Source organism: Colius striatus, chromosome 6 (assembly GCF_028858725.1).
Source record: "Colius striatus isolate bColStr4 chromosome 6, bColStr4.1.hap1, whole genome shotgun sequence".
NCBI classification, from domain to species: domain Eukaryota; kingdom Metazoa; phylum Chordata; class Aves; order Coliiformes; family Coliidae; genus Colius; species Colius striatus.
Window position 1 is genome coordinate 47,624,365 of NC_084764.1, and position 26,038 is coordinate 47,650,402.

At 63.2% G+C, this 26,038-nt stretch overlaps 1 protein-coding gene across 1 annotated transcript in view; it reads right to left on the reverse strand.

The window, feature by feature from the left end:
• LOC133625681 (leucine-rich repeat-containing protein 14-like) overlaps window positions 1–25,667 on the reverse strand; it is a 49,563-nt gene extending 23,896 nt beyond the window's left edge. Inside the window, 3 exon segments of the mRNA XM_061998849.1 lie at window positions 23,461–23,610; window positions 25,018–25,298; window positions 25,546–25,667. Coding sequence (XP_061854833.1) covers window positions 23,461–23,610; window positions 25,018–25,298; window positions 25,546–25,667 — 553 coding nt within the window.
• Window positions 25,668–26,038: the final 371 nt, after the last annotated feature.

The following is a 26,038-nucleotide window of genomic DNA, read 5'->3' on the forward strand; positions in this document are numbered from 1 at the left end:
GGACACAGCGGATGGTGAGGGGAGATGGGGATGGTGAGGGGAGAAGGGGAGGTTGAGGGGACAAGGGAGTGGTGACGGGGCGTGGGGCAGGTGCGGGGACACGGGGGTGGTGAGCGGAGAAGGGGACGGTGAGGGGACACGGGGATGGTGAGGGGACATGGTATGGGCATAGGGATGGTGTGGAGCACGATGTGGGCACAGGGATGGTGTGGGACACTGTACATGGACAATGAGGGGACATTGTGTGGGCACAGGGACGGTGTGGGGGCACAGTGTGGGCACAGGGATGGTGAGGGACATGGTGTCGGCACAGGGATGTTATGGGTCATGGTGTGGGCACATTGATAGTGAGGGGACACAGTGTGGGCATAGGTAAGGTGGGGGGACACGGTGTGGGCACAGGGACAATGAGGGGACACGGTGTGGGTACAGGGATGGTGAGGGGACATGGTGTCCGGGCACAGGGATGGTGGGGGGCCACAGTGTGGGCACATGGATTGGGAGGGGCACAGTGTGGTCATAGGGATGGTGTGGGACATGGTGTGGGTACAGGGATGGTGAGGGCACACTGTGGGCACAGGGACAATGAGGGGACACGGTGTGGGCACAGGGATGGTGTCGGACATGGTGTGGGCATAAGGATGGTGTGGGACAAGGTGTGGGCACAGCGATGGTGTGGGACACGATGTCGGTACAAGGATGGTGTGGGACACGGTGTGGGCACAGTGACAATGAGGGGACACGCTGTGGGCACAGGGATGGTGTGAGACACAGTGTGGGCACAGGGATGGTGAGGGTCACAGTGTGGGCACAGGAACAATGAGGGTCCCATCCCAGTCTCATCCCACCCCTGGAGTCCCATCCAGTCCTATCCCATCCCACCCCTGAGGTCCCACCCCTGGGATCCTATCCCATCCCAACCCTAGGGTCCCATCCAGTCCCATCCCATCCCATTCCATCCCACCCCTGGGGACTCATCCCACCCCTGGGGTCCCATTCCATCCCATCCCAACCATTGGGTCCCATCCCAAACCTGGGGTCCCATCCCACCCCAACCCTGGGGTCGCATCGAATCCCAACCCTAGCGTCGCATCCAATCCCACCCCTGGGGTCCCATCCCACCCCTGGGGTCCCATCCCATCCCACCCCTGAAGATTCATCCCACCCCTGGGTTCCCATCCCATCCCACCACACCCCTGGGTTCCCATCCCATCCCACCACAACCCTGGGGTCCCATCCCAACCCTGGGGTCCCATCCAATCCCACCCCTGGGGTCCCATCCCACCCCTGGGGTCCCATCCCATCTCAACCCTGGGGTCTCATCCCACCTCTGAGGTCGCATCCCACCCCTGCGGTCCCCTCCCATCCCACCCCTGGGGACTCATCCCACCCTTGGGGTCACATCCCATCCCACCCCTGGGTTCCCATCCCATCCCAACCATTCGGTCCCATCCCAAACCTGGGGTCCCATCCCACCCCAACCCTGGGGTCGCATCGAATCCCAACCCTAGGGTCGCATCCAATCCCACCCCTGGGGTCCCATCCCACCCCTGGGGTTCCATCCCATCCCAACCCTGGGGTCCCATCCAATCCCACCCCTGGGGTCCCATCCCATCTCAACCCTGGGGTCTCATCCCACCTCTGAGGTCGCATCCCACCCCTGCGGTCCCCTCCCATCCCACCCCTGGGGACCCATCCCACCCCTGGGGTCCCATCCCATCCCAACCCTTGGGTACCATCCAGTCCCATCCCATCCCACCCCTGGGGTCGCATCCCATCCCACCCCTGGGGTCCCATCCCATCCCTGGGGTCCCATCCCATCCCACCCCTGGGGCCCCATCCCACCCCTGGGGTCCCATCCCATCCCATCCCATCCCATCCCTGGGGACTCATCCCACCCCTGGGGTCCCATCCCATCCTGTCCCATCCCACCCCACCCCTGGGGTCCCATCCCACCCCTGGAGACTCATCCCATCACTGTGGTCCCATCGCATCCCACCCCTGGGGACTCATCCCACCCCTGGGGCCCCATCCCATCCCATCCCATCCCACCCCTGGGGACTCATCCCAACCCTGGGGTTCCATCCAGTCCCATCCCACCCCTGGGGTCCCATCCCATCCCACCCCTGGGGACTCATCCCAGCCCTGGGGTCCCATCCAGTCCCATCCCACCCCTGGGGTCCCATCCCACCCCTGGGGACTCATCCCATCCCACCCCTGGTGTCCCATCACATCCCATCCCACCCCTGGGGTCTCATCCCCTCCCAACCCTTGGGTCCCATCCAGTCCCATCCCATCCCACCCCTGGGGTCCCATCCCATCCCACACCTGGGGTCCCATCCCATCCCAACCCTGGAGACCCATCCCATCCCTGAAGTCCTATCCCTGGGGTCCCGTCCCACCCCTGGGGTCCCGTCCCACCCCTGGGGTCCCATCCCATCCCTGGGGTCCCATCCCAGTCTCATCCCACCCCTGGATTCCCATCCCAGTCCTATCCTATCCCACTCCTGAGGTCCCACCCCTGGAGTCCCATCCCACCCCTGGAGTCCCATCCCACCCCTGGGTCCCATCCACTCCCATCCCATCCCACCCCTGGGGTCCCATCCCATCCCACCCCTGGGGTCCCATCCCAACCCTGGATGCCACCCACTCCCATCCCATCCCACCCCTGGGGTCCCATCCCACCCCTGGGGTCCCATCCCACCCCTGGGGTCCCAGCCAATCCCATCCCACCCCACCCCTGGGGTCCCATCCCACCCCACCCCTGGGGTCCCATCCGATCCCTGAGGTCCCATCCCACCCGTGGGATCCCATCCCATCCATCCCATCCCATCCCATCCCTAGGGTCCCCTCCCATCCCACCCCTGGGGTCCCATCCGAACCGTGGGGTCCCATCCAATCGCATCCCATCCCATCCCTGGGGTCCCATCACATCCCATCCCACCCCTGGGGTCCCATCCCACCCCTGGGGTCCCATCCAGTCCCATCCAATCCCATCCCACCCCTGGGGTCCCATCCCATCCCACCCCTGGGGACTCATCCCATCCCTGGGGTCCCATCACATCCCATCCCACCCCTGGGGTCCCATCCCAACCCTGGAGACCCATTCCACCCCTGAAGTCCTATCCCTGGGGTCCCAACCCAACCTAGGGTCCCATCCCACCCCTGGGGTCGCATCCCACCCCTGGGGTCCCATCCCAGTCTCATCCCACCCCTGGATTCCCATCCCAGTCCTATCCCATCCTACTCCTGAGGTCCCACCCCTGGGGTCCCATCCCGTCTCACCCCTGGGGTCCCATCCCGTCTCACCCCTGGGGTCCCGTCCCACCCCTAAGGTCCCATCCCATCCCTCCCCTGGGGTCCCATCCCATCCCTGGGGACGCATCCCACATCTGGGGTCCGATCCCAACCCTGGGGTCCCAGCCAGTCCCATCCCATCCCACCCCTGGGGTCCCATCCCAAACCTGGGGTCCCATCCAGTCCCATCCCACCCCTGGGGACTCATCCCATCCCACCCCTGGTGTGCCATCACATCCCATCCCACCCCTAGGGTCCCATCACCTCCCAACCCTTGGGTCCCATCCAGTCCCATCCCATCCCACCCCTGGGGTCCCATCCTACCCCTGGGGACTCATCCCTTCCCACCCCTGGTTTCCCATCACATCCCATCCCACCCCTAGGGTCCCATCCCCTCCCAACCCTTGGGTCCCAGCCAGTCCCATCCCACCCCTGGGGTCCCATCCCATCCCACCCCTGGGGTCCCATCCCATCCCAACCCTGGAGACCCATCCCATCCCTGAAGTCCTATCCCTGGGGTCCCATCCCAACCTAGGGTCCCGTCCCACCCCTGGGGTCGCATCCCATCCCATCCCTGGGGTCCCATCCCATCCCTGGGGTCCCATCCCACCCCTGGGGTCGCATCCCATCCCACCCCTGGGGTCGCATCCCATCCCACCCCTGGGGCCCCATCCCACCCCTGGGGTCCCATCCCATCCCGTCCCATCCCATCCCTGGGGACTCATCCCACCCCTGGGGTCCCATCCCATCCTGTCCCATCCCACCCCACCCCTGGGGTCCCATCCCACCCCTGGAGACTCATCCCATCACTGTGGTCCCATCCCATCCCACCCCTGGGGACTCATCCCACCCCTGGGGCCCCATCCCATCCCATCCCATCCCACCCCTGGGGACTCATCCCAACCCTGGGGTTCCATCCAGTCCCATCCCACCCCTGGGGTCCCATCCCATCCCACCCCTGGGGACTCATCCCAGCCCTGGGGTCCCATCCAGTCCCATCCCACCCCTGGGGTCCCATCCCACCCCTGGGGACTCATCCCATCCCACCCCTGGTGTCCCATCACATCCCATCCCACCCCTGGGGTCCCATCCCCTCCCAACCCTTGGGTCCCATCCAGTCCCATCCCATCCCACCCCTGGGGTCCCATCCCATCCCACACCTGGGGTCCCATCCCATCCCAACCCTGGAGACCCATCCCATCCCTGAAGTCCTATCCCTGGGGTCCCATCCCAACCTAGGGTCCCGTCCCACCCCTGGGGTCCCATCCCATCCCTGGGGTCCCATCCCAGTCTCATCCCACCCCTGGATTCCCATCCCAGTCCTATCCTATCCCACTCCTGAGGTCCCACCCCTGGAGTCCCATCCCACCCCTGGGTCCCATCCACTCCCATCCCATCCCACCCCTGGGGTCCCATCCCATCCCACCCCTGGGGTCCCATCCCAACCCTGGATGCCACCCACTCCCATCCAATCCCACCCCTGGGGTCCCATCCCACCCCTGGGGTCCCATCCCAACCCTGGGGTCCCAGCCAATCCCATCCCACCCCACCCCTGGGGTCCCATCCCACCCCACCCCTGGGGTCCCATCCGATCCCTGAGGTCCCATCCCACCCGTGGGATCCCATCCCATCCCATCCCTAGGGTCCCCTCCCATCCCACCCCTGGGGTCCCATCCGAACCGTGGGGTCCCATCCAATCGCATCCCATCCCACCCCTGGGGTCCCATCCCATCCCACCCCTGGGGACTCATCCCATCCCTGGGGTCCCATCACATCCCATCCCACCCCTGGGGTCCCATCCCAACCCTGGGGTCCCATCCAGTCCCATCCAATCCCATCCCATCCCACCCCTGGGGTCCCATCCCATCCCACCCCTGGGGACTCATCCCATCCCTGGGGTCCCATCACATCCCATCCCACCCCTGGGGTCCCATCCCAACCCTGGAGACCCATTCCACCCCTGAAGTCCTATCCCTGGGGTCCCATCCCACCCCTGGGGTCGCATCCCACCCCTGGGGTCCCATCCCAGTCTCATCCCACCCCTGAATTCCCATCCCAGTCCTATCCCATCCTACTCCTGAGGTCCCACCCCTGGGGTCCCATCCCGTCTCACCCCTGGGGTCCCATCCCGTCTCATCCCTGGGGTCCCGTCCCACCCCTAAGGTCCCATCCCATCCCTCCCCTGGGGTCCCATCCCATCCCTGGGGACGCATCCCACATCTGGGGTCCCATCCCAACCCTGGGGTCACATTCAGTCCCATCCAATCCCATCCAGTCCCACCCCTGGGGTCCCATCCAGTCCCACCCCTGGGGTCCCATCCCACCCCTGGGGTCCCATCCCATCCCAGCCCTGTGGTCCCATCCCAGCCCTGGGGTCCCATCCAGTCCCATCCAATCCCATCCCACCCCACCCCTGGGGTCCCATCCGATCCCTGAGGTCCCATCCCACCCGTGGGATCCCATCCCATCCATCCCATCCCTAGGGTCCCCTCCCATCCCACCCCTGGGGTCCCATCCGAACCGTGGGGTCCCATCCAATCGCATCCCATCCCACCCCTGGGGTCCCATCCCATCCCACCCCTGGGGACTCATCCCATCCCTGGGGTCCCATCACATCCCATCCCACCCCTGGGGTCCCATCCCAACCCTGGGGTCCCATCCAGTCCCATCCAATCCCATCCCATCCCACCCCTGGGGTCCCATCCCATCCCACCCCTGGGGACTCATCCCATCCCTGGGGTCCCATCACATCCCATCCCACCCCTGGGGTCCCATCCCAACCCTGAAGTCCCATCCCTGGGGTCCCATTCCAACCTCAGGGTCCCATCCCACCCCTGGGGTTCCATCCCCAGGGTCCCATCCCATCCCAACCCTGGTGTCCCATCCAGTACCATCCCATCCCATCCCACCCCTGGGGTCCCATCCCACCCCTGGGGTCCCATCCCATCTCAACCCTGGGTTCCCATCCAGTCCCATCCCACACTTGGGGACTCATCCCACCCCTGGAGTCCCATCTCATCCCATCCCATCCCACCCCTGGGGTCCCGTCCCAGCCCTTGGTGCCGCAGGGTACCGGTGGGGTTGCCAGGGTTGATGATGCACAGCACCCGTGGGCAGCAGTGCCGGCGGCCCTCGGCCAGCGCCCGCCGCAGCTCACTCAGCGCCAGTGCCCAGCAGCGTTCGTCGTCCAGGTAGTAGCCGAGCTGCACGGCCCCCAGCTCGGCGATGGTGGCCGAGTACAGCGGGTACTGCAGGATGGGCATCAGCACCCGCGTGCGAGAGGGCGCCCAGCCCGTCACCAGCAGCTTCAGGATTGTCTGAGGGCATTGGCATGGCATGATGGAGGGTGACGGGGGGCTGCGGACACGATGGGGGGGGGACACGGGGATGGTGAGGGGAGAAGGGGATGGTGACGGGAGAAGGGGGTGGTGAGGGGCACAGTGTGAACACAGGGATGGTGAGGGTACACGGGGGGGGTGAGGGGACATGCGGCTGGTGAGGGGACACGGGGGTGGTGAGGGGAGAAGGGGAAGGTGAGAGGACATGGGGGTGGTGAGGGGATAAGGGCATGTTGAGGGGACACGGGGGTGGTGAGGGGAGAAGGGGCTGGTGAGGGGACACGGGGATTGTGAGGGGACACGGGGGTGGTGAGGGGAGAAGGGGATAGTGAGGGGAGAAGGGGCTGGTGAGGGGACACGGGGATGGTGAGGGGAGAAGGGGATGGTGAGGGGACACGGGGATGGTGAGGGGACATGGGACTGGTGAGGGGACACAGCGGATGGTGAGGGGAGATGGGGATGGTGAGGGGAGAAGGGGAGGTTGAGGGGACAAGGGAGTGGTGACGGGGCGTGGGGCAGGTGCGGGGACACGGGGGTGGTGAGCGGAGAAGGGGACGGTGAGGGGACACGGGGATGGTGAGGGGACATGGTATGGGCATAGGGATGGTGTGGAGCACGATGTGGGCACAGGGATGGTGTGGGACACTGTACATGGACAATGAGGGGACATTGTGTGGGCACAGGGACGGTGTGGGGGCACAGTGTGGGCACAGGGATGGTGAGGGACATGGTGTCGGCACAGGGATGTTATGGGTCATGGTGTGGGCACATTGATAGTGAGGGGACACAGTGTGGGCATAGGTAAGGTGGGGGGACACGGTGTGGGCACAGGGACAATGAGGGGACACGGTGTGGGTACAGGGATGGTGAGGGGACATGGTGTCCGGGCACAGGGATGGTGGGGGGCCACAGTGTGGGCACATGGATTGGGAGGGGCACAGTGTGGTCATAGGGATGGTGTGGGACATGGTGTGGGTACAGGGATGGTGAGGGCACACTGTGGGCACAGGGACAATGAGGGGACACGGTGTGGGCACAGGGATGATGTCGGACATGGTGTGGGCATAAGGATGGTGTGGGACAAGGTGTGGGCACAGCGATGGTGTGGGACACGATGTCGGTACAAGGATGGTGTGGGACACGGTGTGGGCACAGTGACAATGAGGGGACACGCTGTGGGCACAGGGATGGTGTGAGACACAGTGTGGGCACAGGGATGGTGAGGGTCACAGTGTGGGCACAGGAACAATGAGGGTCCCATCCCAGTCTCATCCCACCCCTGGAGTCCCATCCAGTCCTATCCCATCCCACCCCTGAGGTCCCACCCCTGGGATCCTATCCCATCCCAACCCTAGGGTCCCATCCAGTCCCATCCCATCCCATTCCATCCCACCCCTGGGGACTCATCCCACCCCTGGGGTCCCATTCCATCCCATCCCAACCATTGGGTCCCATCCCAAACCTGGGGTCCCATCCCACCCCAACCCTGGGGTCGCATCGAATCCCAACCCTAGCGTCGCATCCAATCCCACCCCTGGGGTCCCATCCCACCCCTGGGGTCCCATCCCATCCCACCCCTGAAGATTCATCCCACCCCTGGGTTCCCATCCCATCCCACCACACCCCTGGGTTCCCATCCCATCCCACCACAACCCTGGGGTCCCATCCCAACCCTGGGGTCCCATCCAATCCCACCCCTGGGGTCCCATCCCACCCCTGGGGTCCCATCCCATCTCAACCCTGGGGTCTCATCCCACCTCTGAGGTCGCATCCCACCCCTGCGGTCCCCTCCCATCCCACCCCTGGGGACTCATCCCACCCTTGGGGTCACATCCCATCCCACCCCTGGGTTCCCATCCCATCCCAACCATTCGGTCCCATCCCAAACCTGGGGTCCCATCCCACCCCAACCCTGGGGTCGCATCGAATCCCAACCCTAGGGTCGCATCCAATCCCACCCCTGGGGTCCCATCCCACCCCTGGGGTTCCATCCCATCCCAACCCTGGGGTCCCATCCAATCCCACCCCTGGGGTCCCATCCCATCTCAACCCTGGGGTCTCATCCCACCTCTGAGGTCGCATCCCACCCCTGCGGTCCCCTCCCATCCCACCCCTGGGGACCCATCCCACCCCTGGGGTCCCATCCCATCCCAACCCTGGGGTCCCATCCAGTCCCATCCCATCCCACCCTTGGTGTCACATCCCATCCCACCCCTGTGGTTGCATCGCACCCTTGGGGTCCCATCCTAGTCTCAATCCACCCCTGGAGTCCCATCCCAGTCCTATCCCATCCCATTCCATCCCATCCCACCCATGGGGTCCCATCCCATTCCATCCCATCCTACCCCTGGGTCCCATCCCATCCCACCCTTGGGGTATCATCCCATCCCAACCCGGGGGTCCCATCCAGTCCCATCCCACCCCTGTGGACCCCTCCCACCCTTGGGGTCCCATCCCATCCCACCCCTGGGGACTCATCCCACCCCTAGGGTCCCATCCCAACCCTGGGGTCCCATCCAGTCCCATCCCAATCCTGGGATCCCATCCCACCCCTGAGGTCGCATCCCACCCTTGGGGTCCCATCCCATCCCACTCCTGGGGACTCATCCCACCCCTGGAGTCCCATCCCACCCCTGGGGTCCCATCCAGTCCCATCGCAACCCTGGGGTCCCATCCCACCCCTGAAGTCCCATCCCTGGGGTCCCATTCAAACCTCAGGGTCCCATCCCACCCTTGGGGTCCCACCCCTGGGGTCACATCCCACCCCTGGGGGTCCCATCCCACTCTCATCCCACCCCTGGAGTAACATACCAGTCCTATCCCATCCCACCCCTGAGGTCCCACCCCTAAGGTCCCATCCCATCCCATCCCTACGGTCCCATCCAGTCCCATCCCATCCCATCCCATCCCACCCCTGGGGTCCTATCCCACCCCTGGGGTCCCATCCCGTCCCACCTTTGGGGACTCATCGCACCCCTAGGGTCCCATCCCAACCCTGGGGTCCCATCCAGTCCCATCCCAACCCTGGGATCACATCCCACCCCTGAGGTTGCATCCCGCCCCTGGGGTCCCATCCCATCCCACTCCTGGGGACTCATCCCACCCCTGGAGTCCCATCCCAGTCTCATCCCACCCCTGGAGTCCCATCCCAGTCCTATCCCATCGCACCCCTCAGGTCCCAACCCTAAGGTCCCATCCCATCCCAACCCTAGGGTTCCATCCAGTCCCATCCCATCCATCCCATCCCACCCCTGGGGTCCCATCCTATCCCACCCCTGGGGTCCCATCCCATCCCACCCCTGGGTACCCATCCCATCCCACACCTGGGGTCCCATCCCAACCCTGGGGTCCCATCCCATCCCACCCCTGGGGACCCATCCCAACCCTGGGGTCCAATCCAGTCCCATCCCATCCCACCCCTGGGGTCCCATTCCATCCCATCCCAACCCTAGGGTCCCATTCAGTCCCATCCCATTCCATCCCACCCCTGGGGTCCCATCCCATCCCACCCCTGGGATCCCATCCCATCCCATCCCACCCCTGGGTACCCATCCCACCCCTGGGGTCCCATCCCATCCCACCCCTGGGTACCCATCCCAACCCTGGGGTCCAATCCAGTCCCATCCCATCCCACCCCTGGGGTCCTATCCCACCCCTGGGGTCCCATCCCGTCCCACCTTTGGGGACTCATCGCACCCCTAGGGTCCCATCCCAACCCTGGGGTCCCATCCAGTCCCATCCCAACCCTGGGATCACATCCCACCCCTGAGGTCGCATCCCGCCCCTGGGGTCCCATCCCATCCCACTCCTGGGGACTCATCCCACCCCTGGAGTCCCATCCCAGTCTCATCCCACCCCTGGAGTCCCATCCCAGTCCTATCCCATCGCACCCCTCAGGTCCCAACCCTAAGGTCCCATCCCATCCCAACCCTAGGGTTCCATCCAGTCCCATCCCATCCATCCCATCCCACCCCTGGGGTCCCATCCTATCCCACCCCTGGGGTCCCATCCCATCCCACCCCTGGGTACCCATCCCATCCCACACCTGGGGTCCCATCCCAACCCTGGGGTCCCATCCCATCCCACCCCTGGGGACCCATCCCAACCCTGGGGTCCAATCCAGTCCCATCCCATCCCACCCCTGGGGTCCCATTCCATCCCATCCCAACCCTAGGGTCCCATTCAGTCCCATCCCATTCCATCCCACCCCTGGGGTCCCATCCCATCCCACCCCTGGGATCCCATCCCATCCCATCCCACCCCTGGGTACCCATCCCACCCCTGGGGTCCCATCCCATCCCACCCCTGGGTACCCATCCCAACCCTGGGGTCCAATCCAGTCCCATCCCATCCCACCCCTGGGGTCCTATCCCACCCCTGGGGTCCCATCCCATCCCTCCTTTGGGGACTCATCCCACCCCTAGGGTCCCATCCCATCCCAACCCTGGGGTCCCATCCAGTCCCATCCCAACCCTGGGATCCCATCCCACCCCTGAGGTCGCATCCCACCCCTGGGGTCCCATCCCATCCCACCCCTGGGGACCCATCCAGTCCCATCCCACTCCTGGGGTCCCATCCCATCCCACCCCTGGGGACTCATCCCACCCCTGGAGTCCCATCTTATCCCATCCCATCCCACTCCTGGGGTCCCATCCCAACCCTGGGGTCCCATCCAGTCCCATCCCAACCCTGGGGTCCCGTCCCACCCCTGAAATCCCATCCCTGGGGTCCCATTCCAACCTCAGGGTCCCATCCCACCCTTGGGGTCCCACCCCTGGGGTCGCATCCCACCCCTGGGGTCCCATCCCAGTCTCATCCCACCCCTGGAGTCCCCTCCCAGTCCTATCCCATCGCACCCCTGAGGTCCCCCCCCTAAGGTCCCATCCCAACCCTAGGGTCCCATCCAGTCCCATCCCATCCCATCCCATCCCACCCCTGGGGTCCCATCCCATCCCAACCCTGGGGTCCTATCCCACACCTGGGGTCCCATCCCACCCCTGGGGTCCCATCCCATCACCCCTTGAGGACTCATCCCACCCCTGGGGTCCCATCCCATCCCACCCCTGGGGACCCATCCAGTCCCATCCCACTCCTGGGGTCCCATCCCATCCCAACCCTGGGGACTCATCCCACCCCTGGAGTCCCATCTTATCCCATCCCATCCCACTCCTGGGGTCCCATCCCAACCCTGGGGTCCCATCCAGTCCCATCCCAACCCTGGGGTCCCATCCCACCCCTGAAATCCCATCCCTGGGGTCCCATTCCAACCTCAGGGTCCCATCCCACCCTTGGGGTCCCACCCCTGGGGTCGCATCCCACCCCTGGGGTCCCATCCCAGTCTCATCCCACCCCTGGAGTCCCCTCCCAGTCCTATCCCATCGCACCCCTGAGGTCCCCCCCCTAAGGTCCCATCCCAACCCTAGGGTCCCATCCAGTCCCATCCCATCCCATCCCATCCCATCCCATCCCATCCCATCCCACTCCTGGGGTCCCATCCCATCCCAACCCTGGGGTCCTATCCCACACCTGGGGTCCCATCCCACCCCTGGGGTCCCATCCCATCACCCCCTGAGGACTCATCCCACCCCTGGGGTCCCATCCCATCCCAACCCTGGGGACCTATCCAACCCTGGGGTCCCATCCAGTCCCATCCCACCCCTGGGGTCTCATCCCACCCCTGAAGTCCCATCCCTGGGGTCCCATTCCAACCTCAGGGTCCCATCCCACCCTTGGGGTCCCACCCCTGGGGTCACATCCCACCCCTGGGGGTCCCATCCCACTCTCATCCCACCCCTGGAGTCCCATACCAGTCCTATCCCATCCCACCCCTGAGGTCCCACCCCTAAGGTCCCATCCCATCCCATCCCTACGGTCCCATCCAGTCCCATCCCATCCCATCCCATCCCACCCCTGGGGTCCTATCCCACCCCTGGGGTCCCATCCCGTCCCACCTTTGGGGACTCATCGCACCCCTAGGGTCCCATCCCAACCCTGGGGTCCCATCCAGTGCCATCCCAACCCTGGGATCACATCCCACCCCTGAGGTCGCATCCCGCCCCTGGGGTCCCATCCCATCCCACTCCTGGGGACTCATCCCACCCCTGGAGTCCCATCCCAGTCTCATCCCACCCCTGGAGTCCCATCCCAGTCCTATCCCATCGCACCCCTCAGGTCCCAACCCTAAGGTCCCATCCCATCCCAACCCTAGGGTTCCATCCAGTCCCATCCCATCCATCCCATCCCACCCCTGGGGTCCCATCCCATCCCACCCCTGGGGTCCCATCCCATCCCACCCCTGGGTACCCATCCCATCCCACACCTGGGGTCCCATCCCAACCCTGGGGTCCCATCCCATCCCACCCCTGGGGACCCATCCCAACCCTGGGGTCCAATCCAGTCCCATCCCATCCCACCCCTGGGGTCCCATTCCATCCCATCCCAACCCTAGGGTCCCATCCAGTCCCATCCCATTCCATCCCACCCCTGGGGTCCCATCCCATCCCACCCCTGGGATCCCATCCCATCCCATCCCACCCCTGGGTACCCATCCCAACCCTGGGGTCCAATCCAGTCCCATCCCATCCCACCCCTGGGGTCCTATCCCACCCCTGGGGTCCCATCCCATCCCCCCTTTGGGGACTCATCCCACCCCTAGGGTCCCATCCCATCCCAACCCTGGGGTCCCATCCAGTCCCATCCCAACCCTGGGATCCCATCCCACCCCTGAGGTCGCATCCCACCCCTGGGGTCCCATCCCATCCCACCCCTGGGGACCCATCCAGTCCCATCCCACTCCTGGGGTCCCATCCCATCCCACCCCTGGGGACTCATCCCACCCCTGGAGTCCCATCTTATCCCATCCCATCCCACTCCTGGGGTCCCATCCCAACCCTGGGGTCCCATCCAGTCCCATCCCAACCCTGGGGTCCCGTCCCACCCCTGAAATCCCATCCCTGGGGTCCCATTCCAACCTCAGGGTCCCATCCCACCCTTGGGGTCCCACCCCTGGGGTCGCATCCCACCCCTGGGGTCCCATCCCAGTCTCATCCCACCCCTGGAGTCCCCTCCCAGTCCTATCCCATCGCACCCCTGAGGTCCCCCCCCTAAGGTCCCATCCCAACCCTAGGGTCCCATCCAGTCCCATCCCATCCCATCCCATCCCACCCCTGGGGTCCCATCCCATCCCAACCCTGGGGTCCTATCCCACACCTGGGGTCCCATCCCACCCCTGGGGTCCCATCCCATCACCCCCTGAGGACTCATCCCACCCCTGGGGTCCCATCCCATCCCAACCCTGGGGACCTATCCAACCCTGGGGTCCCATCCAGTCCCATCCCACCCCTGGGGTCTCATCCCACCCCTGAAGTCCCATCCCTGGGGTCCCATTCCAACCTCAGGGTCCCATCCCACCCTTGGGGTCCCACCCCTGGGGTCGCATCCCACCCCTGGGGTCCCATCCCAGTCTCATCCCACCCCTGGAGTCCCATCCCAGTCCTATGCCATCCCACCCCTGAGGTCCCACCCCTGGGGTCCCATCCCATCCCAACCCTAGGGTCCCATCCAGTCCCATCCCATTCCATCCCACCCCTGGGGTCCCATCCCATCCCACCCCTGGGATCCCATCCCATCCCATCCCACCCCTGGGTACCCATCCCACCCCTGGGGTCCCATCCCATCCCATCCCACCCCTGGCTACCCATCCCAACCCTGGGGTCCAATCCAGTCCCATCCCATCCCACCCCTGGGGTCCTATCCCACCCCTGGGGTCCCATCCCATCCCCCCTTTGGGGACTCATCCCACCCCTAGGGTCCCATCCCATCCCAACCCGGGGGTCCCATCCAGTCCCATCCCAACCCTGGTATCCCATCCCACCCCTGAGGTCGCATCCCACCCCTGGGGTCCCATCCCATCCCACCCCTGGGGACCCATCCAGTCCCTTCCCACTCCTGGGGTCCCATCCCATCCCACCCCTGGGGACTCATCCCACCCCTGGAGTCCCATCTTATCCCATCCCATCCCACCCCTGGGGTCACATCCCACCCCTGGGGTCCCATCCAGTCCCATCCCAACCCTGGGGTCCCGTCCCACCCCTGAAGTCCCATCCCTGGGGTCCCATTCCAACCTCAGGGTCCCATCCCACCCTTGGGGTCCCACCCCTTGGGTCGCATCCCACCCCTGGGGTCCCATCCCAGTCCCATCCCATCCTACCCCTGAGGTCCCAACCTTAAGGTCCCATCCCATCCCAACCCTAGGGTTCCATCCAGTCCCATCCCATCCTATTCCATCCCACCCCTGGGGTCCCATCCCATCCCACCCCTGGGGTCCCATCCCATCCCACCCCTGGGTACCCATCCCATCCCACACCTGGGGTCCCATCCCAACCCTGGGGTCCCATCCCATCCCATCCTACCCCTGGGAACCCATCCCAACCCTGGGGTCCAATCCAGTCCCATTCCATCCCACCCCTGGGGTCCCATTCCATCCCACCCCTGAAGACTCATCCCACCCCTGGGGACTCATCCCACCCCTGGGGAACTATCCAACCCTGGTGTCCCATCCAGTCCCATCCCACCCCAGGGGTCCCATCCAGTCCCATCCCACCCCTGAGGTCTCATCCCACCCCTGAAGTCCCATCCCTGGGGTCCCATTCCAACCTCAGGGTCCCATCCCACCCTTGGGGTCCCACCCCTTGGGTCGCATCCCACCCCTGGGGTCCCATCCCAGTCCCATCCCATCCTACCCCTGAGGTCCCAACCTTAAGGTCCCATCCCATCCCAACCCTAGGGTTCCATCCAGTCCCATCCCATCCTATTCCATCCCACCCCTGGGGTCCCATCCCATCCCACCCCTGGGGTCCCATCCCATCCCACCCCTGGGTACCCATCCCATCCCACACCTGGGGTCCCATCCCAACCCTGGGGTCCCATCCCATCCCATCCTACCCCTGGGAACCCATCCCAACCCTGGGGTCCAATCCAGTCCCATCCCACCCCTGGGGTCCCATTCCATCCCACCCCTGAAGACTCATCCCACCCCTGGGGACTCATCCCACCCCTGGGGAACTATCCAACCCTGGTGTCCCATCCAGTCCCATCCCACCCCAGGGGTCCCATCCAGTCCCATCCCACCCCTGAGGTCTCATCCCACCCCTGAAGTCCCATCCCTGGGGTCCCATTCCAACCTCAGGGTCCCATCCCACCCTTGGGGTCCCACCCCTGGGGTCTCATCCCACCCCTGGAGTCCCATCCCAGTCCTATGCTATCCCACCCCTGAGGTCCCACCCCTAAGGTCCCATCCCATCCCAACCCTAGGGTCCCATCCAGTCCCATCCCATCCCATTCCATCCCACCCCTGGGGTCCCATCCCATCCCACCCCTGGGGTCCCATCCCACCCCTGGGGTCCCATCCCATCCCATCCAACCCCTGGGGACCCATCCCAACCCTGGGGTCCAATTCAGTCCCATCCCATCCCACCCCTGGGGTCCTATCCCACCCCTGGGGTCCCATCCCATCCCACCTTTGGGGACTCATCGGACCCCTAGGGTCCCATCCCAACCCTGGGGTCCCATCCAGTCCTATCCCAACCCTGGGATCCCATCCCACCCCTGAGGTCGCATCCCGCCCCTGGGGTCCCATCCCATCCCACTCCTGGGGACTCATCCCACCCCTGGAGTCCCATCCCAGTTCTATCCCATCCCACCCCTGAGGTCCCAACCCTAAGGTCCCATCCCATCCCAACCCTAGGGTTCCATCCAGTCCCATCCCATCCATCCCATCCCACCCCTGGGGTCCCATCCTATCCCACCCCTGGGGTCCCATCCCATCCCACCCCTGGGTACCCATCCCATCCCACACCTGGGGTCCCATCCCAACCCTGGGGTCCCATCCCATCCCACCCCTGGGGACCCATCCCAACCCTGGGGTCCAATCCAGTCCCATCCCATCCCACCCCTGGGGTCCCATTCCATCCCATCCCAACCCTAGGGTCCCATCCAGTCCCATCCCATTCCATCCCACCCCTGGGGTCCCATCCCATCCCACCCCTGGGTACCCATCCCACCCCTGGGTACCCATCCCACCCCTGGGGTCCCATCCCATCCCACCCCTGGGTACCCATCCCAACCCTGGGGTCCAATCCAGTCCCATCCCATCCCACCTCTGGGGTCCTATCCCACCCCTGGGGTCCCATCCCATCCCTCCTTTGGGGACTCATTCCACCCCTAGGGTCCCATCCCATCCCAACCCTGGGGTCCCATCCAGTCCCATCCCAACCCTGGGATCCCATCCCACCCCTGAGGTCGCATCCCACCCCTGGGGTCCCATCCCATCCCACCCCTGGGGACCCATCCAGTCCCATCCCACTCCTGGGGTCCCATCCCATCCCACCCCTGGGGACTCATCCCACCCCTGGAGTCCCATCTTATCCCATCCCATCCCACTCCTGGGGTCCCATCCCAACCCTGGGGTCCCATCCAGTCCCATCCCAACCCTGGGGTCCCGTCCCACCCCTGAAATCCCATCCCTGGGGTCCCATTCCAACCTCAGGGTCCCATCCCACCCTTGGGGTCCCACCCCTGGGGTCGCATCCCACCCCTGGGGTCCCATCCCAGTCTCATCCCACCCCTGGAGTCCCCTCCCAGTCCTATCCCATTGCACCCCTGAGGTCCCCCCCCTAAGGTCCCATCCCAACCCTAGGGTCCCATCCCATCCCATCCCATCCCATCCCATCCCACCCCTGGGGTCCCATCCCATCCCAACCCTGGGGTCCTATCCCACCCCTGGGGTCGCATCCCACCCCTGGGGTCCCATCCCAGTCTCATCCCACCCCTGGAGTCCCCTCCCAGTCCTATCCCATCGCACCCCTGAGGTCCCCCCCCTAAGGTCCCATCCCAACCCTAGGGTCCCATCCAGTCCCATCCCATCCCATCCCACCCCTGGGGTCCTATCCCATCCCAACCCTGGGGTCCTATCCCACACCTGGGGTCCCATCCCACCCCTGGGGTCCCGTCCCATCCCACCCCTGGGGTCCCATCCCATCCCACCCCTGGGGACTATCCAACCCTGGGGTCCCATCCACTCCCATCCCACCCCTGGGGTCTTATCCCACCCCTGGGGTCCCATCCCTGGGGTCCCATTCCAACCTCAGGGTCCCATCCCACCCTTGGGGTCCCACCCCTGGGGTCGCATCCCACCTCTGGGGTCCCATCCCATCCCACCCCTGGGGACTATCCAACCCTGGGGTCCCATCCAGTCCCATCCCACCCCTGGGGTCTTATCCCACCCCTGGGGTCCCATCCCTGGGGTCCCATTCCAACCTCAGGGTCCCATCCCACCCTTGGGGTCCCACCCCTGGGGTCGCATCCCACCCCTGGGGTCCCATCCCAGTCTCATCCCACCCCTGGAGTCCCATCCCAGTCCTATCCCATCCCACCCCTGAGGTCCCACCCCTAAGGTCCCATCCCATCCCAACCCTGGTGTCCCATCCAGTACCATCCCATCCCATCCCATCCCTGGGGACCCATCCCATCCCAACCCTGGGTTCCCAACCCTGGGGTCCCATCCCAACCCTGGGGTCCCATCCCAACCCTGGAGTCCCATCCCATTCCACCCCTGGGGTCCCATCCCATTCCACCCCTGGGGTCCCAACCCGTCCCATCCAGTCCCATCCCAACCCTGGGGTCCCATCCCAGCCCTTAATTCCCATCCCTGGGGTCCCATCCCAACCTCAGGGTCCCATCCCACCTCTGGAGTCCCACCCCTGGGGTCGCATCCCACCCCTGGGGTCCCATCCCAGTCCTATCCCATCCCACCCCTGAGGTCCCACCCCTGGGGTCCGATCCCAACTCTGGTGTCCCATCCAGTACCATCCCATCCCGTCCCACCCCTGGGGTCCCATCCCATCCCACCCCTGGAGTCCCATCCCATCCAACCCCTGGGGACTTATCCCAACCCTGTGGTCCCATCCCATCCCACCCCTGGGGACTCATTCCACCCCTGGAGTCCCATCTCATCCCATCCCATCCCACCCCTGGGGTCCTATCCAGTTCCATCCAATCCCACCCCTGGGGTCCCGTCCCACCCCTGGGGTCCCGTCCCAGCCCTTGGTGCCGCAGGGTACCGGTGGGGCTGCCGGAGTTGATGATGCACAGCACCCGTGGGCAGCAGTGCCGGCGGCCCTCGGCTAGCGCCCGCCGCAGCTCACTCAGCGCCAGTGCCCAGCAGCGTTCGTCGTCCAGGTAGTAGCCGAGCTGCACGGCCCCCAGCTCGGCGATGGTGGCCGAGTACAGCGGGTACTGCAGGATGGGCATCAGCACCCGCGTGCGAGAGGGTGCCGAGCCCGTCACCAGCAGCTTCAGGATTGTCTGAGGGCACAGGCATGGCATGATGGGGGGCGACGGGGGGCTGCGGACACGATGGGGGGGGGACACGTGGACGGTGAGGGGAGAAGGGGATGGTGAGGGGCACAGTGTGAGCACAGGGATGGTGATGGTACACGGGGGGGGATGAGGGGACATGTGGCTGGTGAGGGGACACGGGGGTGGTGAGGGGAGAAGGGGAAGGTGAGAGGACATGGGGGTGGTGAGGGGTGAAGGGGATAGTGAGGGGAGAAGGGGCTGGTGAGGGGACACGGGGCGGGTGAGGGGACATTGGGCAGGTGAGGGGACACGGGGATGGTGACGGGTACAGTGTGGGCACAGGGATGGTGAGGGGAGATGGGGATGGTGAGGGGAGATGGGGATGGCGAGGGGACATGGGGCTGATGAGGGGGCACAGCGGGTGGTGAGGGGACACGGAGTGGGCACAGGGATGGTGTGGGACATGGTGTGGGCACAGGGACGGTGAGGGCACACAGTGTGGGCACAGGAATTGTGGGGGGACACGGTGTGGGCAAAGGGATTGTGAGGGTACACTGTGTGGGCACAAGGATGGTGTGGGACATGGTGTGGGCACAGGGACAATGACGAGACACGGTGTGGGCACAGGGATGGTGAGGGAACATAGTGTGGGCATAATGATGGTGTGGGACTCGCTGTGGGCACAGTGATGGTGAGGGCACGGTGTGGGCACAGGGACAATGAGGGGAAACGGTGTGGGCACAGGGATTGTGTGGGGCACGGTGTGGGCACAGGGATGGTGAGGGGCACAGTGTGGGCACAGGGATGGTGAGGGTACACGAGGGGGCTGAGGGGACATGGGTGAGGTGAGGGGACAAGAGGGGGGTGAGGGGACACGGGGGTAGTGAGGGGAGAAGGGGTGGTGAGGGGAGAAGGGGGTGGTGAGGGGACACGGGGATGGTGAGGGGACACGGGGGGGTGAGGGGACACGGGGGGGGTTAGGGGACTTGGGGTTGTTAGGGGACAAGGGGATGGTGAGGGGCACGGTGTGGGCACAGGGATGGTGAGGGGAGAAGGGGATGGTGAGGGGACACAGGGGTGGTGAGGGGACAAGGGCGTGGTGAGGGGACAAGGGGACGGTGAGGGGACACAGAACGGTGAGGGGACACGGGGACGGTGAGGGGAGAAGGGGCTGGTGAGGGGAGAAGAGGTTGCTGAGGGGACATGGGGCTGGTGAGTGGACCCGGGGGGATGAGCGGACACGGGGGGATGAGCGGACACGGGGGGGGTGAGCGGACATGGAGGAGGTGAGGGGACACGGGGGGGGTGAGGGGAGAAGGGGCTGGTGAGGGGACACGGGGGTGGTGAGGGGAGAAGGGGATGGTGAGGGGACACGGGGGTGGTGAGGGGAGAAGGGGATGGTGAGGGGACACGGGGGTGGTGAGGGGAGAAGGGGATGGTGAGGGGACACGAGGGTAGTGAGGGGACATGGGGGTGGTCAAGGGAGAAGGGCATGTTGAGGGGACATGGGAATGGTTAGGGGAGACGGGGATGGTGATGGGAGAAGGGGAGGGTGAGGGGACACGGGGGTCGTGAGGGGAGAAGGGGGTGGTGAGGGGACACGGGGGGGGTGAGGGGACATGGGGGTGGTGAGGGGAGAAGGGCTTGTTGAGCGGACACGGGGAAGGTTAGGGGACATGGGGATGGTGAGGGGACAAGGGGATGGTGAGGGGAGAAGGGGATGGTGAGGGGACACAGGGGTGGAGAGGGTACACGGGGATGGTGAGGGGCACAGTGTGGGCACAGGGATCGTTAGGGGACACCGGGATGTTGAGGGGATAAGGGTGATGGTGAGTGGAGAAGGGGAGGGTGAGGGGACAAGGGGGTGGTGAGGGGACATTGGGCAGGTGAGGGGATACGGGGGTGGTGAGGGGAAAAGGGGATGGTCAGGGGACACGGGGGTGATGAGGGGACACCTGGGAGAGGAGGGGACACGGGGATGGTGAGGGGACATGGGGATGGTGAGGCGAGAATGGTGTGAGGAGAAAAGGGGTTGGTGAGGGGACATGGGGCTGGTGAGGGGAAACGGAGGTGGTGAGGGGACAAGGGGATGGTGAGAGGACATGGGGGTGGTGAGGGGATAAGGGCATGTTGAGGGGACACGGGGATGGTGAGGGGACACGGGGGTGGTGAGGGGAGAAGGGGATGGTGAGGGGAGTGGGCACAGGGATGGTGTGGGACACGGTGTGGGCACAGGAATGGGGAGGGGACATGGTGTGGGGGCACAGGGATGGTGAGGGGAAACTGTGGGTATAGGGATGGTGAGGGGACATGGTTTGGGCACAGGGATGATGTGGGACATGGTGTGGGCACAAGGATGGTGTGGGACACAGTGTGGGCACAGGGACAATGAGGGGACATGGTGTGGGCACAGGGACGGTGGGGGGACACGGTGTGGGCACAGGGATTGTGAGGGGACACGGTGTGGGCACAGGGATGGTGAGGGCACGGTGTAAGCACAGGGACAATGAGGAGACATGGTGTGGGCACAGGGATGGTGAGGGCACAGTGTGGGCACAGGGACAATGAGGGGACATGCTGTGGGCACACGGATGGTGTGGGACACGGTGTGGGCACAGGGATCATGAGGGGACACAGTGTGAGCACAGGAATGATGGGGGGACACGATGTGGGCACAGGGATTGTGTGGGACACGATGTGGGCACAGGGACAATGAGGGGACACGGTGTGGGCAGAAGGATGGTGAGGGGATATGGTGTGGGGGCACAGGGATGGTGGGGGGACACAATGTGGGCACAGGGATGGTGAGGGGACATGGTGTGCTTACAGGAACAATGAGGGGACACGCTGTGGGCACAAGGATAGTGTGGGACACGATGTGGGCACATGAATGGTGACGGGACACAGTGTGGGCATAGGGATCGTGAGGGGACATGGTGTGGGCATAGGGATGGTGTGGGACACGGAGTGGGCACAGGGATGGTGTGGGACATGGTGTGGGGGCACAGGGATGGTGGGGGGCTACAGTGGGGGCACAGGGATGGTGTGGGACATGGTGTGGGCACAGTGACAATGAGGGGACATGGTCTGGGAATAGGGATGGTGTGGGACACGGAGTGGGCACAGGGATGGTGTGGGACATGGTGTGGGCACAGGGATGATGAGGGGACATGGTGTGGGCCTAGGGACAATGAGGGGACACGCTGTAGGCGTAAGGATGTTGTGGGACACCGTGTGGGCACAGGGATGGTGAGGGGACACAGTGTGGGCACAGGGATGGTGTGGGACACAGTGTGGGCACAGGGACAATCAGGGGACATGATGTGGGCACAGGGGTGGTGGGGGGACACGGTGTGGTCATAGGGATAGTGGGGGGACACAGTGTGGGCACAGGGATGTTGAGGGGACATGGTGTGTGGGCACAGGGATGGTGAGGGGACACAGTGTGGGCACAGGGATGGTGAGGGGACACAGTGTGGGCAGAGGGATGGTGTGGGACATGGTGTGGGCACAGGGACAATGAGGGGACATGGTGTGGGCACAGGGATGGTGAGGGGACATGGTGTGGGCACAGGGATAGTAGGGGGACACGGTGTGGGCACAGGGATGGTGAGGGCACGGTGTGGGCCCAGGGACAATGAGGGGACATGGTGTGGTCACAGGGATGGTGTGGGACACGGTATGGGCAAAGGGATGGTGAGGGCACATGGTGTGGGCACAGGGATAGTAGGGGGACATGGTGTGGGCACAGGGATGGTGTGGGGACATGGTGTGGGCACAGGGATGGTGAGGGACACAGCGTGGGCACAGGGATGGTGTGGGACAAGGTGTGGGCACAGGGACGGTGTGGGGACATGGTGTGGGCACAGGGATGGTGAGGGACACAGCGTGGGCACAGGGATGGTGTGGGACAAGGTGTGGGCACAGGGACGGTGTGGGGACATGGTGTGGGCACAGGGATGGTGAGGGACACAGTGTGGGCACAGGGATGGTGGGGGTACACGGTGTGGGCACAGGGACAATGAGGGGCCAGAGCTGCGGGTGGCACCGGGACAGGAGGTGGTGGTGACTATCGTACCTTTTCCCTCTTTGTCTCCCTCTCATTCTTTTCTTTGCTTCTCCCACTTTCTATTGTTGATTGTTGTGGGGAAAATAAAGTAATTCAGCACTCGACTCCCCAACCAACTTTTCAGGAGCTTACAGTAAACAATTTGCTTTGTGACCAGAGACATTTTTGAGAAGGGATTCTCGCAGGGCCTAATTCTGTTCTGTCATTCTATCCTCTTTGGGACATAGCTCCACCGCAACACAGGTGGTACAGACTAAAAGCACGGAAACTAAAGCATGTTATGCAGGGGGAGTTGAAAAGAATTACTTAAACTATAGACAAGGGTGCGAAGTGTTGGAATAGACAAATCTCTCAGTTTATTTTATATATAAAGGGCACGGGGCCTCAGAGCAGACTCACCGCTGGCATTTCTATCGGACGTAAAGGCACAACCATTCACCATCTCCTTTGTGCCTCGGGCCACGTTTCCAGCTGCTGGGCTCGGGGTGAGCGCCTGCGGTTGGGTCTGGGCGAGAGGGTGAAGTGCTGCGGGGCTGAAGCCCTGGCCTTCTGTTCCCAAAGAACGGAACCCGGGCTGCTTAGATTTCTGTTCTGCGTATCCATTGTAGTTCACCGATTCTAATTTTCAATGTTTTTATTATTTCCTTAGTCATCTTTGCCTTTAAATTTGTCTGTTGCCTTGTATTCATTTGCTGTCTTTGCTCTATTTGTTTTCCTTTTCCCTTGCCTTTCCTTGTTTTTTTTCTTTCTAGATCCATTTTAGTTTCTGATCCCATTTCGTAACCTTTTCCCTTTATTTGCCTAATATCCACTGATTTTATTTGTTCCTTCTGTGCCTGCTTTTGTTCCATTTGCCACTCCTAATTTTTTTCATTATTTATATTGAAGCTGCTAAATGAGCGTTACCAAGTGAACAAATGTTTAAACCTACTGACTTTCATGGCAACCATATGCTCAGTCTGTAGAAGAATCAAGGTGAAAAACAAATGCATCTACTGACCCTCAGATACTTCTCCAAACTAACTCTTTCTTCCCTAATCTAAGAAGTCGTAAATAGTGATGGACCACGAGGCATTTTTGCAGAGACAGCCACCAGCAAGGGGAAGAGAAAGATAACCGGGCGATGATAACAAAAGGAGTGCCTGTGCCGAAGTGAGCAGAATCCAGGAGTTCATCCAGCAGATAACTGAGGAAGACCATCAGAAAGACCCCCTAGAGGAAGCAAGTGACCACCGCAGCGACTGCAAAAATGTGAAATAGACGCAATTCCTGTGAAGTGATGAACTGTAAAGATGTTTAAATAGGCACATTTATAGCAAATAACCCCTTGAAAAGTGTCGAGTGTTCACGTTTTGACATATAAAAGAAGCATACTTCAGTCTTTCCACACGCACGTTTGGCGGAAGGATCCTCCGAGCATCCGGCGCCACATTAAAGAATACCTGCTTCATAACAGCTCTGTTGTTACCGAGTCTTTATTTGGTATTGGCATTTGGGAATATACTTGGTTCCATACAACAGGAATTTGAATCCCTTTTACAATAAGCTGGCTGCTAAGTTCAGAACATTCTGGCAGCTCTAGTATCAGCCGGTGAGTTCTGCAGTATACAGAACTGTCTTTGGTATGTTAACATTAGTTGTAATTTGGCTTTTGACTACTCGTGTTCCATTCACTGGATTATAGTTGTCCTGCAGTATCGATTGTCAAGATTGATGTGGATATCAGTCAGAGTCTAAGCCCAGCCGCCCCCGGCCCCTCTGACACCCCATGACAAGCTGGAACACAGGGGGACTTATTTTCTACCAAAATTGCCTTGCCTTCTAACAATTATTGTGGGTAATGTAACTGAAGATGCACCGCCCCACCACCTCCAGGGCTTTGACAGAGTGCCCGCCTTACGGCCCGTTAGTGCAGCTCCGCAGCCGCGCGCTGCACCGTCGACCCTGACAATTTACCCGGTGCCTTCGCTCCGTGGCGAAAAGCCGGTACCGCAGCCCCTGTCGATGGCCGATAGCCGGTAGCGCCATCCCGTGGCGAAGAGCCGGTACCGCAGCCCCTGTCGATGGCCGATAGCCGGTAGCGCCATCCCGTGGCGAAGAGCCGGAACGGCCGTGCCCGGTAATAGCTGGTGCTCGGTACCGCCGCCATGTGGACAAACTGCGGTCCTGCGACCCGAGACACGCGCATGCGCAGTGACGCCCGTGACAGCGCTGCAGCTGCGCATGCGCAGCGGCGTCTGTAACACCAGCAGCAGGGATCTTTTCAGCTATATTTCGTAAATTATTAGGGTTACAGCTCTATTAGCAATGGCATTTGGTTTAATTGTATACGCACTAGCAGACAGAGCGTAAATTTAGGGTTAAAAGGAGCGAATTTGAGTACAATTTAGAGAGATAGCTCAGTCCTCCGAACCACCATCGTATGGTCCGGAAGTCCTCCGGAGCGTGTAAGCGACTGTCAGTCCTCCGGAAGTCACACTCTACGGGCCGAGAGACCCTCCTAGCGCCCGGAAGCGACCCTCCGTCCTCCGGAAGTGACGGTTTACGTTGCGGAAGTCCTCCAGACCCCGGAAGCGACTATCAGTTTTCCAGCAGGTGCACTCCATGCGCCGGAAGTCCTCCAAGGACCACTAGTGCTCGTCAGCCCCCCAGAACACGCGCTACAAGGACAGTTCCTACCAAAGTAGGAAAAAAGGAGCAAAAAATCTAAAAAAAAAAAGAAAAAAAAAAAAGAAAAAGGAAACAAATCCCAACCCGAGCTCCCCCTCAGCCCCTGCCACTGCCCGAACAGGTCCATGCTGCAGGGCAGAGTCTATTGCTGCTTTGGCTGGGCAGTTTAGAATTCTGTTAGAATGCCATTGTTCATTTTGCTGCTGTTCTTCTGTTTTATGTTTTCCCATGAACTTCTCTGTCTTGTTGATTTGCAATTTTTATGCTAACCCTTTTTTTTACTATCTGTTTTTAAATGTTTGTAACA